This window comes from Thermobia domestica, chromosome 8 (assembly GCF_964235325.1).
Source record: "Thermobia domestica chromosome 8, izTheDome1.hap1.1, whole genome shotgun sequence".
Taxonomy (NCBI): domain Eukaryota; kingdom Metazoa; phylum Arthropoda; class Insecta; order Zygentoma; family Lepismatidae; genus Thermobia; species Thermobia domestica.
Genome location: NC_137461.1, coordinates 137,045,453 through 137,065,400, shown reverse-complemented (window position 1 = coordinate 137,065,400; position 19,948 = coordinate 137,045,453). Strand labels below are relative to the sequence as shown.

Sequence of the window (19,948 nt, the reverse complement as noted above, 5' to 3'; positions counted from 1 at the left end):
AACCACTATCAAATGTAAGGATCAATTTCGTTGCTCGTTTGTTCATATTTCCTCATTCAGTTGTTTTGCTTCGGTGCAGCGAAAGATTAGGGGAACGACTAACATATAAAAAGTAGAGGGAATTATCTAATCTGTATGTTTACTCTGCTCTGCACATACTACTTCCGTAGATTTTCCACTTCGAGCACTGCTTTTATAATGAAATTTACAAAACTAATTCTCATCCGTGGGCTTTCAGTCTTGAATCTGCTGTATTTACCAATTTTTTCTTGCATATTTTACAAAATGCATAATATTTTTCATTTTCCTTCATCAAGACGAAACTAAGTATTCGAAAGTTACTATTCGCTGGTCTAGGCATTTTATTTTGTACGCAATTTCGCAAGGTAACGACAAAATAAAGCTCCTTTATTGTCCACGATGCCATATTAAATTACGTGCTGTTGACATATTCTACTACCTATTTCACCCAGGAGTACCGTTGTTTATTTGGGGGCGCTGATGTAGTCAACATTGAGTCATGCGCTGCCTGTCTCTGTATTGGCGAGTGTTGCTAACGCACAATATCGAAAACGAACTGAACAAAGCGTCACGTTTCAACACAAGGTACGGAACATGTTCTGAAACATGCTACATTTTGAAACTTTATAACATACTCCTAAAAACATGAAAAATAAAAAAGTTGTAAGAATTTGTCTTGATGGTTTTTAGGAATCCTGCTGTAAGCACTTAGGCATCCTAATGCATCCCTTTGTTAATCCTGTTGTAAGAACAGCATAATAAGAAAATGTAGAATTGTGAAGGATTTATCCTCATTAGTGGCGTAGCTAAAGGGGTTCTAGAGGTGGCTAAGCCCCACATAAATCCAAGTCTAATCCCACGTAGAAAAATCAAAAGTTAAGAAAAAAGAACTCATGGAAAGAATTGCCAAAGATTATCTAAACCTAGTTCCATTTGGGTATTTTTATGTATTGTTTAAAAGAAATGATTTTATTCCACGTTACACGTATATTAAAATATCAGCAAAATGTTCTTTAAAAGTATTACGTCATCACACCCACCTTCCTGTGCACAAGGGTTATTCTTCTTTCAGGAAACCAAATTTTATCTTTCTATGTGCATAATTAAGATTTCAGTATTTTTTTTCTAACTCTCAAAAAACCCCAGGACAAGGGGAAAATGAGGGCTGAAATTGTCCAGGATCGAAAGTGTTAACTCGAACACTGGCAGCAAGCCTCGGCTTGCGAGTTCTGTGACTATGACAGAGAAATAGAGAGAGAGAGAGAGAGAGAGAGAGAGAGAGAGAGAGAGAGAGAGAGGGGGGGGGCGGGAGATAGATAGATGGATAGAGATAGCCTTAGAGAGAGAGGGAGGGAGAGTAGTTGAAGCAAACAATCCTTGTCAGTCACATGCCCATATATATACTCCTACGCTAACTTAAACCATGCTTGTTTCCACAAAGAACGTACCATGTTTTCTGCAGAAACGTACTGAGTTCTCAACACTGCAGATTACTGAATCACGAGTGGGCTGTCACGTCTTAGCTGCGTTCTGTTTACATCTTAGTTCTGTGTTTTGCCACCATAAACAACGGCAATCCTATCTGAAATGGGTAGTACATAGTCTACGTTGTTTACATTGTCTACGCATAGTTGACACCTAAACGTAAACTATCGTTTTTACGCGTAGACGCACATCTCTCAACTTGAGCTTCTGCTGTGAAGTCTCTCTCTCTCTCTCTCTCTCGATAGATGGCGTCGAGTAATAGATTGTATGTGTGCTCAAGAGAAAAGTATGATACTCAACAGAAGAGAGAGAGAAACGAATTACGTACAATAATCAATTTAGATCATATTTATAGACTACTCCTTTTAAGTGTTTGTACTCACTCATATACGTATATGTATTAAAATATATTTATACTCTCACATAAACGTTTCATTGGATAACATCCAGTGGCGTATATTATGGGCAACCGAGGCTACCGGCGGTAGCCCTGCAACATTAATAAAGAAAGTTAATATAACACATATAAATTAATTTAAAATAATACGTTTTCAGTTTATTATCTTCTTTTCATGGTACTAGTTTCTCTATATTTTTGCAAACGGGAATACATACTAAGGCAGCCGTTAACACTTAGAACGCAATCCCTCTCGCTCAGGCCCGTAGCCAGCCCAAAAATGTAGAGGGGGCCGACTGAAGTTAGGGGGGCCCGATCCAACCATATATTTCATCACCATATTATAGTTCATTTCCAAGCCTACCGTGAAAATTTTAGGGGGTCAGCGAAAATTTAGGAGGGCCGGCCCCCCTAGACCCCCCTCGATACGGGCCTGCTCTCACTTCCGTAATCACTGATGATTTGACAATATCTGGGAAACCGCGTCGTCTACTACCAGAGAGAGACAAGTAAATGGTTGCACGCCCACGTAGATTCCTCCGTACGTACGTGCGAGTGAGGCACGGCGGGGGTAGCAACCAAACAGGGTTCCTCTTTTTGGAGCGGTTTCTGTAGGCGGGGCGACAATGACATAGCAGCCATTTTGGATCTATCTGAGAATTTCGGGGTATCATTTCATAGCGCTTTGCGTCAACGCAACGCAAAATTTGTGTTTTACCCTGCGATTCTTGTTATTGTAGTTATAATTACTTATTGCGTTATTTGCATTGAGTTGAATCCGCTGATTTTGCTCCAAACGTTACGAAATGAGGCCGCGACAGTATTGTAGATTGAAAGATGTGTTAACTTCTATTACTTTGGTGAGCATTGTGAGCAATATTTAGCGGGAAAATGAAATGCTACAAAGAAAATAATCATATTTTTTTTTGTTACAAAGTAAATTGACTATAGAAAGTTTTTTGTAAGACTCAAATTAATACACTAGTGGATTTAAGAACAAATAGCAAAACCACTATAGGCCTACATATTTCATGATGCAAATTGACGAACGAAAAATATTGTATGGGATAATCTGGCACATTCCTTAACCGTTTGCGTTGACACAACGCAAATTGCGATTTAGATAGTGATAATGGACATGACAATTATAATGACTGTATTTTTGCGTTACGTTGCTATACTCAGAATTTTTGCGTATACTGGTACGGAATGACAACCATCTTAAGTAACTGAGGCGACTCTTGAATGAAGTGACATTGTTAAAAGTGACATTTTACGAATACAATCCACAAAAAGTTAACTTCGCAAATGTATGATGGAATTTCATTTACGGTGTAAAACATTAATGGTCTCAAAACAAAAGTTCAAACAAAACACATCAACCACATTTTGTTCATTGTTATGCATGGTTTGATTATTGTTATTATTATTATGTATAATAATAATAATAATAATAATAATAATAATAAGAAGAAGAAGAAGAAGAAGAAGAAGAAGTTACAACGTCAGAGGTAGCCAATGCCTTCAAACCAGTATACGCCGCTGATAAAATCTAACTCTAAAATCATCCTTAAGGCTGTTGCTACCTCTTCGCTGAGTCGAGTTTTCCCCTATCTAATAACATTGGAACTTTTTTCGTGTTTTTCTCAGCAAGCAATGAACAAATCTTTATAAAAATTTGCATAGAGTCAGGTCGATAATAAAGAATTCGTTATATGAGCTTATAATTTTACTAAAAGCCTCCAATTAAGTTATTCATTCCCCCCCTTTTTTCATGTGAAGATTTGCAACAGTGCAATCTCTGCTTCTCCCTGTTTGTATTAGTAGCGTGAGGGAAATTCGGGCTAGCCATTTAAAACAGGTTTTTAAACTCTGTCCATATCACATCTGTGGAATGAAATTTTCTAGCCCTCTCGTCCTTTTCGAGGACAGATTTATGGCACTGAGAAGGAGGGGGCGCTCTTTATTTTCTTTGCTAAACCTATTGCTTTTAGTATATTCGTCTAGTCTCATTCGGAGTTCTTGTGGTTACTTTCAAACATAGGCCTAGCAAGATGTCTCTTGCGTCTCATGTATTTCAGTCTTATACCTGGTGATTGGTTATACAAATATAAATTAGCAGACGATTGTGATAGCAGATAAATTTCCTGTGGAGGGGCCGCGGTGGCTCAGTGGTAGAGCGTTCATCTCAGTTGCATGGGGTCCTTGGTTTGATCCCAGCTCGCGCTAAGTGAACTTTGTGGTAGACAAACATCGTGTGCATGGGTTTTCTCGGGGTTCTCCTGTTTTCTCCCACTTTCTTCATTCCACCATTTCATTCATTACTTATCATCACTATCTCCTTTAGCCTAACCGGAATAACTGTGGGACGTAAAACTTACAGATTTCATTTTATTTTCAAATTTCCTGTGTGAAATAATAATAATAATAATAATAATAATAATATATTATTATTATTATTATTATTATTATTATTATTATTATTATTATTATTATTATTATTATTATTATTATTATTATTATTATTATAGGAAATTCTTGGCACAAGAGATTGTAACGAGCAAGGAATATCAGTGCGGCTTGGCACTAGTAATTTAGTTAAAATTTGTGGTCACCACATCGGTTCCTCCTTGCCGGTGTTTCCTTGACCAGAGACTGGCCGCGCTGCCGACACCAGTGGGGTTTTCACATTGAAAACACCAGCGCTCTTTGACTTTTGTAACCTCACGGAAACAGGTAAACCAGTGTAGATAGCATTTTGGAATAATTATATATATGTATATGCAGACCCGTATTCAGGAGGATCTAGGGGTTTGCCTCCCTAAATTTTCGCTGGCCTCCCTAAACTTTTCACGGTAGGCTTGCAAATGAAATATAATATGGTGATAAACTATGATATGGTTGGATCGGGCTCCCCTAACTTCAGCCGCCCCCCTACATTTTTGGGCTGGCTACCGGCCTCTGTATATGTATTTGAAACTGTGAATAGTAGTATAGAATGTTTATGTTAAATAATAATAATTTCATTTTTACCACATACGAAGGAAATTTAGAAATAAACTTTTTTGTTACACAAATGTGTTCTTAGCGTGAATGCTGTCGAATTCTATTCCTAATGATGACAGATTTTTCGGTGTTGTTTCAGTATCGTGAGGCAACTGGGAAACTGAAGAACTGACCACACATTACCCTTCTAACAGAGCACATTTGTAGGAAAAGTTAAGTGTAATATCAGGGATTCTTTTACTAAACAGAAAAACATCTATACATAATGAAATATGTAGTGTTAATGTAGATACAAACGTCATTTTCTTGGTAACGTCTTTTCTTGGTTATTACTTTACGAAATATGAATAGGGACTTATTTCTTGGTAACAGGGAATAGGGACTTATTAGTGTTACCTGCTAATAATAACCTTGTAACTTACGCATTCTAAATAAGAAATATTTATTTTCCAGATGGTGAACGCGAAATTTCATCTATGGCTACAAAATATATACGGTGTATATATAAATAGTACAACACATATTAACAGAATAAATTTAATTTTATGCATTATTTTTTCATGCTTCATTTTAAAATATAGGGCTTTTTTTTGTTGAGGTACACCAATTTGTCATTGTCATACATATTAAACTAAAGCATTACCGTATGAATATAAAAATATGTGATGGAATACTTCGTTACATCAAGCCACAACATTATGTAGGCCTAAATGAAGTTATTAAAAAATAATAAACAAGCAGTATAATCAAAATGCTAAATATCACCGAAGCACTATTCACAATTTAAATATCTATGAGCATACTCCAAAATCCCTAGGTAAGTTTCTACATTGAAAAAAAAGTAAACAAAATTCACAAGGCCACGCTAAACATAAATACAGGAAAAGTTAAATAAAAAAAAAAATGTTATCAGTAAAATTTCTACTCTTCCCCTCCAAAATTATGTCTCAAATCAAGTAAGTAACTTGCTTAAATTATACTGGTCTATGACTTTTTAATTTTGTTGATAAGTGGTCAAAGTTACACTCGAAGTATTGACTTCAATCAATACAAATAAATCAAACAAACACTAATATTTCACATTTATTTATACAATGAGTATGTCATAGTTTTTTTAAAAAACAATTTTCATTTCATGTATAAATTTTAAAGAAATAATTCGGTTTCAAATGTTACTTTCATGCAAAAAAAAAAAAAAAAAAAAGAAAAAGAAAAAAAAGAAAGAAAGAAAGAAAGAAAATATACTATGGTAAATTAAAGTGAGATTACAGTGTTACGTTAGTTCAAATAAGATGTTAACGAAATTTTGCGGACAACTCTCGAAACTTATCTCAGAAGCAACTTTAAAAATTGACAAAAGTTATAGATATACTTCATGAGTGAGTAAAGAAAGAATACAAATGTAGATTAAAAAGAGATCTTTTTAAAAAAATCTGCAGTTAACAGGAATATAGTTAACAAATCTAAAAGATTCTATAAAATAGATTTAAACAAATCTTCAATCAGATCAATTGATTCCCTAAATTTTATTTGTATCACATATATAAATATAAAAAAATATATAAAAACAAGAATTTTAGGAATAATCAAAAAAATGGATCAAAAGATAGCGATCTTGGCTAAGAATTTTAAAAATGATCCAAAAATGCATAAAAAGATTTCGATCTTGCCAAATGATTAGTTTTTGGATCAGGGGCCACAAAAGTTAGCAACGGTTCCTAAATCGAGTTTTCGTATTTTCTACGGAATTAGCACATCATACTGAGTAAATTGTTAGTTTGGGTTTGGCTACACTACCTGTAGTTCTCCAGATATAAGGCTACAAGAAAATGTTTGATTGTATGAAATATATTGAATTTTTTGGATCAGGGTTCAGAAAATTTTTGAATGGGCCCTAAATCGAGTTTTCGTATTTTTTACGGAATAAGCACATCATGCAGGCTAAGTTGTTACTTTTTGGTTTGGCTATACTATATGTAGTTCTCAAAATATGGGACGTACAAGAAAATGTTTGAATGGGTGAAATATATATTGATTTTTTTGGATCAGGGCCCACAAATTTTTTGAATGGCAGCTGAATCTTTTTTTCTTTTTTTTAACGGAATAAGCACATCATGCTGAGTAAATTGTTAGTTTTGGTTTGGCCACACACTTTGTAATTGTCAAAATATGGGGCGTACAAGAAAATTTTTGATTGAATGTAATATATTGAATTTTGTGGATCAGGGCCCACAAAATTTTTAAACGGTCCTTAAATCGAGTTTTTGTATTTTTTACGCAATAAGCACATCATACTAAGTTAAGTCATAGTTTGGGTACGCTATATGTAGTTCTCGAGATATAAGGCCTACAAGAAAATTTTTGTGTGAAATAGATTGCATCTTTTGATCCAATAGGGTCTAAATGTATACAATATATATTAGTGTTGTTGTCCATTATTATGTTTGATCTAAATCTATAGTTGACTGGTAATAGGTGCTGTTTTGAGCACTATTCGTTGTTACAAACGATACACTTTATTTTAAATTGAAATATAATAAATAAAATACAAATAATACGTCACTATAAAAGTAGCTTTTCTTTTAGCAGTATAGAAGTTTATTATAAATACCTCATATATAGATAAAATGGGTACTGGAGTCAAGAAAGGTATGTCTCTTCATGTTTTGAAAAATGTAATAATAATAATAATAATAATAATAATAATAATAATAATAATAATAATAATAATATTGATAAAATGACATTCGCTTTCGTATACATTGAAAGTATCTTTATTCAATAGAGACAGTTCGCTTCTAATTACTTATAACTGTCTATACTTGACGGGGGAAAAAGCTAATGTAAAGAAGAATGGATCTGTTCTCGCTGTGTTTATTTTTGTCTGCTTTCAGCAAAGAAAACGTACTCCAACGCCTTCTCACTGAAATGCCATAAATATGTCATTGTTGAAAAGGGTCCCCTCACAGCTGTGGACAATGTTGAAACTTCAAAGTAACCCTCAGTTACTCGCCGCTACCTGCTAGAAGAGAGAACGCAGTGTCGTCAATGCGTTGTTGCAAATCTTCACATGAAAAAAAGGGGAGAATGAATAACTTAATTGGAGGCTTTTAGTAAAATTATAAGCTCATATAACGAATTTTTTATTATCGACCTGACTCCATGCAAATTTTTGTAAGGATTTGTTCATTGCTTGCTGAGAAAAACACGAAAAAAGCTTCAATGTTATTAGATAGGGGAAAACTCGACTCAGCGAAGAGGTAGCAACAGCCTTAAAAGTTAGAAAGAAATTTCAATTTGATTTAAATTAAATTGAAGGAAATGTTTATATTGTACAGTATTTAATAAAAATTGTTGTACGTAAGGAAAAAGCTAAATGTAATCTAAAATGGGTAATTTTGGATAATACTGTATAGGCCTACCTTTCAGAGAAGAATCATATTATATTTTCCCCTCACATACCACATATAACAATTTATGTAACAGGTTGTGAATTGGTTTAGTAGCATTGTTAAAAAGAAATAATACTTTTATATATAAAAGTATAAATATATAGGTATTTAGCGTATGCGTCTTTTAATTACCTATAAATCCTTAAAATTTCCATACCTCTAACAGCATCCTGTACGAAACACATTATTTCTGAGTGTTTAAATCGAGATGTTACATGATGTCATTTTGCCGTTATTTGACAGACACAACTTCTCAAAGTCGCTGCACATCTTCCTAAAACTGAAGTTGTCACATAAAAATGTATTCGTAAACTGTTAAGAACACGATAAATGCACGCAACAATTTCTATTTTAAATATGCTAAATGTAAAAATTATGCTGACTAACAAACTATTATTATTCCACTTCCCTTTGGCGTTCACGTGAAACCGTGCGTAATACCCATCAACAACACATAGACTACTCTACTTCAACACAGTTCATTCGACATCACTCCAAGTTCGAAAGCACTCGTCACAGACTATTCAATTTACTATAACATTCATTCAAGACCACTCATCAGAACAAGAAGGATGCGCGTTAATATTTATTTTCTTATTTATACATAATGGCGCATAAAATGTATAACATATTAAAAGTATATTTCTTTGGGACTTTTTAAGGTATTAGTATGTACTGGTTAAATTTGTTTTGTATTTATTGTATTGTGATTAAATTATAAGCTTGGCTTGGTATCTCAACTATTTCCAATTACGAAACAATGTCTTAAATCTTTAATATGAGTATAAATTGGACAGAAGTAAATACGTAAGATAGAATATTACGACCATTGTAATTTTATTTACTTTTTGATTTAGTTTCGTTGAAAACTCAGTTTGAAGTACTTTCACACTCATACAAATCACAGCTTATTTACTTGTGATTTTATCAGGAAACAATACAATGCATAAAACTGACATTTTTCTTTAGAGTTAGAAAGAGAATCATTAAGAAGCCGTTATCCCGTCCTTCCTTTTTATATTCAACGTACTAAATTTTTGCACTAAAAGTTTAAACTTTTGTGAATTTACCAAGCATCTTCAAAATGCAGAAAGTAGTAAATTTATCGTTATTTAGAGTAATTATAATGATTTTTGAGAATGTAAAATTTCAAACATTTCCATAACCTAATTACTTCCAATATAATCTATAGAGAAAAGAGGAGGTTATAGTTTTATTTTAAATATTTTTTCTCGACAGGGACGTTGAGCGATTGTATATGAGTTTGTTATGTCCTGTGATACGGCCAGACTTCATTCCACGTGTTGAACGTCAGAGAAGACACTTTGGTTATGTAGCGATAGGCGACAAAAGAAGGTGGGACATCGAAATTCAATCTGTGTCAAACAAAGCAGTGACTGCAAATATGAGTCTTCTTAATCCAGAAGGCCAATATTATACACTCTTTTACAAGCATATACTAGAACCTGAACATATAAGCAAAGCATCAATGATCTTCGAACCAACCAATCCAGAAGATGATTATAAACAGGTAGGAAGAATGTAATTTTATTTTACTTCCACAGTGTGCATACTCCTTGTCTAGAAATAAACATTAAAACATTGTCTGAAGATTGAGGATCAGAATTAATTGCGACAGAAATATAGTAATTACGTACAAAAGTTCCAGTCTGCAGACTCGCCTTTCTACTATTTTAAGATGGAGATATACTAAGTTCCTAAGCATGACTTCTATGCACTACCTTGATGGATATTTAGCCAAACTTAACATTTTTTCATTTTTAATTTGTAGACTTGAAATAGATAAGTAGCACATTTAGTTTTAATTTGTAAAATATTGCGATAGATAATGCAAACTTTTTATGTTCAAGAACCTCCCCTAAAATTTTGAAATATTTTAAGTGTATGAGATGCAGACTAACTTTTACGTATAGTAACCTTTACGTATATTACACTTTTATATACATACGTCAAAGAGAAAAATGTCACAAATGCAAAAGAACAAATACCTGGGCACATATTGTTAATTATGTTAGTATATTTTGTGATGGCATATTGTTAATTATGTTAGTATGTATCTTGTGTTAGTGTATTTTTACCTAATTTTATCTTATTCTAATAGTCTCAGTCTTTACCACGTTTCTTGAAAAGAAAACTGATAGTGCAATTAACTACAATTAGTACTGTAGTATTAAAATTAGTAATTAGTACTAAAAGAATACTGAACTCTTTTTAAGTTCATTTAGTACTGTGGTATATAGGATAAAAGTGTAGGTCTATTGTTTTGTTTCAGCAGCGGATCTACGTGCAGAGTGCAGAAAACGACTACCTTATCCCCTAAAGGTAACTTTCATTTACTTTCAGCCAGGGGCGGATCCAGGACCGACTTCTGGGGGGGCGGTGGGTTGTCATACTGCTACTTTTAAGGGCTCCAAACTTTGGGATGGGTTTTATTTATATATATATATAAAATAAGAAAATTTCCTTTTCCTGGGGGGGCGATCGCCCCCCAGATCCTCTCCTACTTTCAGCATTAATTCCTTATGATACATATACAGAAATACTGCCCTTTCCCGGCCGATCCAATATGCTTAACATAAGTCTGGCAAAGCCTAACCAAATTGTGTATTTAGCATAGATATATCTTTTGAATAGTGCATATTTCTGTTCTTAATTTCTCGGACAGTCATGATAAACCGCAGAGAAGCAGGTAGCTATAGGATCCATTCTTTGTCTGAGTAGCTGTAGGAAAGAGGATGAGATAGCTCAAACTATTCGAACTTAAAATCTAGTATTTCACCGTGTGTCTCAGAAAAGTTTACAGAGTTGGGATACGATACTGAATCATAAAATGTACAGTACGATTACTTTCATATTGATTTAAAAAGAAAAAAAATGTTCAGCACCTCTTACTGAATCTTGAAACTTTTAAGTTGATTGTGAGTGATTTGTATTTACATTCTATATCAGCAGCGAAGCTATATAGGACAAGACCTACAGTTGAAACTAGGATCTGAACAACTACAGTACCTTCAATACTCTCCAATTGGGAATGATAGCCGGGATCTCGTGTATCAAATGCATGCACATTAACCACTAACCACTGAGGAAGGTTGTGACTTCCCGGTTTGAGCGGTGAATAATCCTGGGAGGGAATCAATGATATATCACATAATGTTTACGCATTTTGTCTTTTATTGTAGAGTCACGAATGTATGATGTCTGTATGAAATGTACAACTTATTCCTAGACACACGTCAAAGAAAAGCCAATATTAAGAAAAAGAAAATGATAAGGGAAGAAATTTATTGTGATTGATATACAAGCACATACCTTGTGTATTTTTCGACGTAGCCACAATGAACCTCCAGACATATCTGTAGCGTAGCACAAGCTTCCGTATACCCTATGTTCAAAAATCTGGCGCCTGCGTGTGCAACCAGTCCAGAATTGACGTGTTGAGCACTTCACTTTCGTTAAAACGTTTCTATGCATGCCACTTTTTCAACTGAAGAAAATAAAAAAATCCCTGGGTTTAAAGTCGGGACTATAAAGCGGATGATTGAATAGTTTTCATTGAAATCTTTGAATTGTCTCAACTGTACGAGCAGGGTGTGTATGGGCAGTCGTTGTCATGGATTAGAAGAATTCCATGGCGTAGCATACGTCTCCACCGATTTTGGATGTCATATCGCAGATTATTCAGTATTTGGCAATACACATCTGCTGTAATTGTTTGTCATGGTTCCAAGAATTCCACCATTACCATACTCTTTTTTTTTTTCAAAACACGATTGAAATGATTTTGTGAATAGATTGTGTTGGTTTGAATTTCTTCACTTTAGGAGAACCAGAGTGCTGCCATTACATTGACTATTGCTTCGACTTCGCAAAAGTGTGCGATATCCAGATTTTATCCCCCTTCACTATGTAAGAAAAGAGATCATCTCCATCCTTTTCCCAGCGAGCCAAAAAATCACCTGCAGCTGTCATTCTTTGTAACCGTCTGTCATCATTTTTGTTACTCAATTCACACAGTTTGTGATAAACCAGTTTGTCACAATCCTATGCATTGCTTTCGCAGACAATTCTACAAACTCATGGACTAGTTCAGTTATTGTGAAACGGCGATTGAATCACACTCTTATGTTAACGCGTTCCACCAGATCGTCCGTCTGAATACTAGGTTTTTCGCTATTTTCATCGTCATGAATATTTGAACTTCCTCCCCGAAACTCTGCACCATTGCCTGACCTTACCTTCGCTCATTATTATCGGTTCATGAATGGCACACAACTCCGATGAAAGTCAGCTGCATTCTGTCCTTTGGCGTTCCGAAATCATATGACAGATCTCATTTAACATTTGGCGGGATTTTGTATTACGACAGCCATTTCACCTTACTGCTACTCGCATACTGGAACTTCACTCGGACGAGTCTATTTCTGCTGCAAGCAACGAATAATAGAGTTCGCTCCTGCTCATACTCAACTTCACCAACGTTACCAACCCCTCGGAAAAATTATCAGCCCTCTTTTTAATTGCACCTCGTATTATAAATTGTGTAATATAAATGGCTTTGGTATTGTAATAGGGTCAATTCATCTGAAGTGGTCCAAAGATGACGAAAATGGTTGCTCGATCATCTCCGAAAATTATAGAAATTGGAGTGTGATGAACTTTGTGTGTGAGAGGGTCAATAACATCATTCACGTTGTTGTATGTACAAGTGTTCCTGAATGGCGCCCATCTTTGTTGTCGGTGGAGTGCTAATTTTTGGCATTTTCAAGCGTTTACGAAAACTACAGTTGCTGAGGACGTACGAACCAGACGAACACCAAATAAAAACGAATGTTTAGAGGAGAAACTGATGTACACGGAAAACATATAGGTCTACTCTTGCTTCTAAATAAATATACAGGGTTGCAAACCAATACATGAAATCACTAGAAATAGTACAGAAAATTACACTTTTAAAGGGGTTGTATTTTGAAATGACATAAAGTGGGGATCGTAAGTTTTGTGCTGAATATTATTACAGGAAATAGTCTGCAGCAATATCCACACTTATGATACTACTGCACCATAGATTTATGGGGTCCGAAAGTTGAAGTTTGTGGTTTAGATGCCATGTTTTGGGGCCTAAAATCTCAGGAGGGCAAAATGCTAAAAATTGCTGCTTGGGCCACAAAGTAATTCTGTATGTGTATAAACCATTGCAATAAAATCTTGACTGATATTAAATGGAGAAAAAAGTAAGGACATGGTAAAAACGCAAAGAAAGCAGGTGCGTGACGATGGTCATAGCCCGGAAAAATGTTTTAATGTTTCATGCTAGATCTCAAAAAGCTCTCATGGTTCTGCGAAAGGTCCACTTTTGTTTGTGTTCAGTTCTGTAAAAGCTTGAGAGTGGCCTTTGTTCCGTTCTTCTAGTTCCATGATCATTGCCACGTCTATATGGTAAGGGGGTTAGCTCCCCCTTTCTCCCACGACACCCATCGTCGAACTCTACCGTGGTATCATGACATTTCATGTATCAGCAAAGTATCATTCAAATCCAATCCCAGTTACGGAAGTTAATGTGTTCACAAGGTTGCGTTACACCTATCTATCCTATCCTGCTGAAAATGGCGTATTTGTGGAAAACATTTAAAGTGTTTGTTGTTTCCGTTCTCTTCTATAGCATTACAGGAATAGCCCTTTAGTAGCTGTAATTAAATTACAAGTTCTCGCAATTAAAAATTTAAGCAGTGTTGCAAACTTCAGCAATGTTTATCATATCTCCGAAATGGTTTGAGATATCAAAGTGCTGTAAACGGCAAAACAATTTACACATCCATTACAAACCATACAAGTAACTAAATATGATACTTATCTCGGTATTTTCTGAAATAAAGGCTTTCAAAAAAATTAAAATTTTCAAGCGCATGTAACTTCGTTCCTATTCATTCAAAATAAGTCTTACCATGACCACAGTATCCAACACTAAAGTACTTTTGATGTGTTTTAATCTGTGCATCTCCGTTATGCCGTGTTTGTGTTAGAGGCTTCCCAACTTTGGATGTTTGTGATATTATAACATCCTTAGTTTGTAACACTGAATAATAAAAATATTTTAAGTTTACGTTTGACACGTTGATTTGAAATATGTAATAATCTGACGTAGTGCCATTTGAAAAAAAAAAACATAACTTTATATTGGGTTGTCAACATTGTTTGTTGGGCCAGATTAATACATACGTAGATGTGCTCCTCCTTGTACTTGCTTCGTGCAAAGTTTCGCTTTTCTCTCTTTTTTGGTTTGTCCGTTAGAGCGGATGGTCAAGAAAAAATGTCCAATCTGTAGATGTGGCAGTGATCATGGAGCTAGAAAGCTGAACAAACGCCATATGTTCTCCGCGTACCTCAGTCTCTCTTCTAAACATTAGTTTTTGTTTGGTGTTCGTCTGATACGTACGCCCTCAGCAACTATAGTTTTCGTAAACGCTTGCAAATGCCAAAAATTGCAATCCACCCAACAACTAAGATGGCCGGCATTCAGGGACACTTACATACGACAAAGTGAATAGTTCGTCATACACAAGGTTCGTCACACTCAAATTTTTATAATTTTCGAAGATGGGCGAGCGACCACCTCTGGACCACTTCATATGGATTGACCCAATAAACATATCCATAATTATGTTTTTAAAAGATACTCTTAAGAAATTACTTAATGTCACCAAAAATAGGTAAGAATCATTTATCTACTTTTCTTGGCGCACTTCGAAAACTGTGTGCCATATTATTCAGCATCACATTACAATTAATTGTAATAGTACAGTATAATATCATATATAACTACCAACAAAAATACTATATATATATATGTGTGTGTGTGTGTGTGTGTGTGTGTGTGTAATTTTAACTATCTGGTTTTCATGTTTGCTTTCATTATTCAAAATAGAAATAACATTTAGTTTCTGAGCAAAGCACAGTTTTTTTAATATCCTTGTAAAACACATCCCAATTTAAGTAGAAACACTATGGCTTGCTCAGAGACTGTTATTTATGTGTGTAATATATGTACAGGGGCGGATCCAAGGAGGGTTAAGGAGCTATAGCCCCGCCCTTGAGGCTCAGGTATACACAGGATAAAATGGGCTTCAATCCTGCTTTACACTGGATAAAACTTCAAAGTATGGTTTAGCCCCTTCCTTGATCATATCCTGGATCCGTCATTGTGTATATATATATATATAATTTTCTATGCGTGTTTTACTATTTGGTACGTTTATTTCAAAGCTCTAAAGTAGTTCGTTGCAGTTTAGCATTTTTTTATTCAGTATATTAAACAAGAATATTTGTAATTCTCAAGTTTGCTTAAGGACTGTAGTTCCTCAGTTTCTATTTAGTGAATAACAGTTTCCAGTTCTAAGAAACATGTTTACTTACTTGTAAATTAGATATCTCAGAAATTTGTAGTGGATTTTGCCTATATCTAGTGAATTAATTTTCATACAAGGATTACTTATTCAAATTTGATGCAAATATAAATTTTATACATTTTTTAAGGAATGGATGTTTCACTAAACTCTATACTAATTCTTAGAATGAACTTAAAATTTCTGTTCGCTTCAATTATTATGCTGTCAATCCATTTTTCAAATGTAAATTTCTTATCTTATATTATACCTAAATCACTTATAGTGCTTAGAATAGATAGACTAATTCCGTTTGCTGAAATTGCATTGGCTTTTTACGTTTTGTGAAGCATGATTCTACATTTAATAATGTTTACTTCTAGTAGTACTTAGACACCACTTCATAGCTGCATTCACATCTTGCTGAAGTTCATTACAGTCATTTATTGATTTAATACGTTTAAAAAGTTTAAGGCCATTATCACATAATTTGTGGGAATCGATCATGCATTCAGAAAGCTGTTTAAAAATATTACAAATAGAAGAGGTTCGAAATTTGACTCTTGTGGAATATCAGATAGTTGAAAGTAGTTGGATGATTTGTATCTTTTAAATACAACATATTGCCTTTGATCCCTCAAATACGCCTCAAATAGACTGATTAACTGAACAGACACGATAAATTGACCAAGTTTCTCTGTTAATACATTATGATTTACTCTATCAAACACTTTTCAACGTCTGTGTAAATAATACTTGATCCAGTGTGCTTACTGTAAAAACTACTCCCCATATCTCTTTATTACATAATCTGAAATACCATCGTGTCTGATTGTTTTTTGCCTTTTAATCTTCCCATTGCCATTTCAATTCCTGTCATTTTGATTATAATAGGCATGTTTCCTGTTGAAAGCAAGTATTTCAATTATTGTACATTGTCTATATCTGTGCACTTATTTTCTCGTCAAATATAATAAGTTTTACTCTGTATCAAGTATTTTTCTAAACAAAGTTTTTGATTGTTGTATCATAAATGGTTTTGGATTTTTTTTCGTAAGAACAACATTCAAAAATAGGCACATCCCCTAATACTGGAATAATTCAAAAACTGCCATAGGGAACTACTACGAACTTACTACTAGTCTCAAATCTTATGAACGATTTACCAGAGTTAATTAATGATGTCAGTACCTTAATGAACGCTAATGATATAAAATATTGCAAGGTTGTTAAAGATTATAATGGTGCAAAGAACCTCCAATGTTCCATGGATGTCGTAGTAACCTAAGCCAATAAAAAAACAAATGCCTGTTATATACGAGACAGGGCAAATAGAAGTTGTCTGTAACTATATTTACATAACCTATATACTTTAGAAATTTTGTAGCTGGATCTAGTTGGTTTTAAAAATATACTAATGGAAAATAGAAGAATAATTTACAATTGAAGTTACATTTCTGAGTTAAGAGAATTCCTACTACACATCTTGCCATTATTTCTCTCATCTAAAGAATTTTGAAACGATCATACATAAATAAATATTATTGAAACCACTATAAAAAATGAAGTTTCTCTGTTGTTTCTCCTGTATTCATACAATAATTATGGTAAAGACTCAAGTTAACTCTGTTCAACTGCGATGTAATGCATCAAACTGAATAAGATAATACACAAAGGGTCGGCTCTATCTTATGTACAACACGTGCATTTGCGCAGGGAGGCAAGTTTGTTGGGGTACAACAAAAAATTGGCATAAAATATACAAAATTGAACATAAAATCGGATAAGTGGTCCACATTTAAAATGATGGGGTAATTAAGTCTGTATGTTTTTATGATTCTCCATTCCACATGATCAAATGTCAAAATGAGGCTGTAATTAATTTCATTTGTTTCCTTTTCAATTGGCAGCGTCCACGAGAACTTGATGCGGTTAATTTTATGTAAAATTATTCTTATTATCTTTTCGTTATTTCACGTTATGTTGAATGAGTAAATAAATATATACAACTTATGCATATACTAAAAGAAAACATGGAACTTGGAACATTCTCAGCGACCCTTCAATTTATTATTATTATTATTATTATTATTATTATTATTATTATTATTATTATTATTATTATTATTATTATTATTATTATTATTATTATTATTATTATTATTCAGTGAATTTTGTATTTTCATTAACGCTACTAAAGTCTTGGTAAAGTACTTAAAATCATAGATTTTAAGACGTGTTCTTTGTACGGTAAGAGGGATCCCAAATGATGCTATTGTACGGAGCAGCAAATTTCCTAGGTCCAGCTCTATAAACACAGAGACATACATAATAAATTTCTGTTGATTTGTACAAATTTAGCATCTTATAATTCTATTTCAACTCATATCATGTGTGTTGTAGCTTTTAGTCTGTTTATTTTAATGCAGACATCTCTGACTAATAATTAACACGTTAACTGTGTTATGATATATTTATTACAGAAACCTAGCTACTAGTGACTCCATGCTGATTACGCACACAGAACTACTCTATATATTATGGCAGGCAATACCGTTACGTCATGATTTCTGAAATACCTAAATTAGCGCGATTTCCGAAAATGTTTATCACAGAGTACTTTTCAGAAGAAAAGTCGTTACAGAACAATGAAAGCAATCTCATTACATTTAAATGGTATTTATTTTTTCAGTCTCTGTCTTTGGGGTACAGACTGGAAATATTGTATATCATTAATATTATTTCTCTTATTTAATAATTTTAGGTAATGGAATATTTTGAAATCCGTTGTGACCGAACAAACTCACCTTTCATGATGATAGGAATTCCTGTAGTTCCAACATACGTGTTACCAGACTGTAAAGGATATCGTTTTCCCGATACTACACTGGGATCAACCAGTGTCTGGAAATTTGATGTAAGTTCTACATTTTATTGACATTTTCTACTGCTAATGCCAAAATTAGAAAAATACGGTACCAATTTTAGAAATTACTCAAACGTTTTGTTTGGTGGTTTTGGTGGAATCCCAACATTATGGTAGAATATACTTTTATAACAACTGGTATAAATAGAACAACTCAAAACACAAAAAGCATTAAAACAAGCTATATATATATATATATATATATATATATATATATATATATATATATATATGGTTGGTACACTGAACATGATTTTGGTTATCTAAGTGTCCAGATAAAACTAATTTTAGAAGTATAATAATGTATTTTTTTTAAAAAAAAAAACAAACATAAAAGCATAATATATAAAATAAAGCTTAATTTTTTGTAAAATTACCTGCCTGTTTGATAATTAATTGGCTGTTCAATTCTTAGTCTAATTATTGTAACTATGTATTACTTTATTTCCAACCAAAGTGAAAAACTAGTCATTCTGTACAATAAATATTTTAAACAGTAAAACAATATAACCTATTTAAGTATGAAAGAAGTGAACTTATAAAAGACATTTGAAACACATGATTACAGATTGATATTTTAGATGGATCACTGAAATAAAAATTAAATAAAGAAAATTTGATATCAACCGCGAAAAGGAAACATAAATAACAACTATATTGCAGCAAAGATCTAGTACTCCTAAATACAAGAATAGAAGTAAATAATATTCTGCATAACATAATGAGACCAAAATACTATTCACAAATTAAGGATGGAGGCAACCCAGATGTCAGTGTTCATGCCTATGAAAAGGGCGCCCCTCAAGAGGCTGAAATAAAGTGAAATATAAAGAATGTTTTCTTACATATCTATAACGAAATTTCACACGTAAGAATTTAAGAATATAACAACAGTCAACAACAATTACAGTCAGGAACAGGGCTACAATTAAAGTGACATTTCAGTATGTAAAGTTTCATGGTCAATGCCTACTTTGAATCAGAATAATTCATCATCTACTTCAGCTGAGAGAAGCTTTTCTACACTCAATTGGATTTTTAATTATAAAAGGTCTGACAAGAAAATCTTGAGGCTTTCACCTAATACTTGCAATTAATCAACCTCTTGAAGGTTGTTGTAGAGATGAAGAAGCTAAAAGTGACATAGATGGATAGATTGTCCTTTTTAAGCATTGCTTTGTGTGTTGAGGTATAATTTAGAACTTTATACTATTTTAGACACATTGCTGTTGCAAAAAGTCAATTTATAGTATTGATC

General features: G+C 33.6%; 1 protein-coding gene across 1 annotated transcript in view; it reads left to right on the top strand.

The window, feature by feature from the left end:
* LOC145693235 (cilia- and flagella-associated protein 74-like) overlaps positions 1 to 19,948 on the top strand; it is a 124,905-nt gene that overhangs the window by 93,160 nt on the left and 11,797 nt on the right. The window contains exons 9-10 of the mRNA XM_081769040.1: positions 9,601 to 9,892; positions 18,529 to 18,681. Coding sequence (XP_081625166.1) covers positions 9,601 to 9,892; positions 18,529 to 18,681 — 445 coding nt within the window. The remainder of the gene's footprint in view (positions 1 to 9,600; positions 9,893 to 18,528; positions 18,682 to 19,948) is intronic.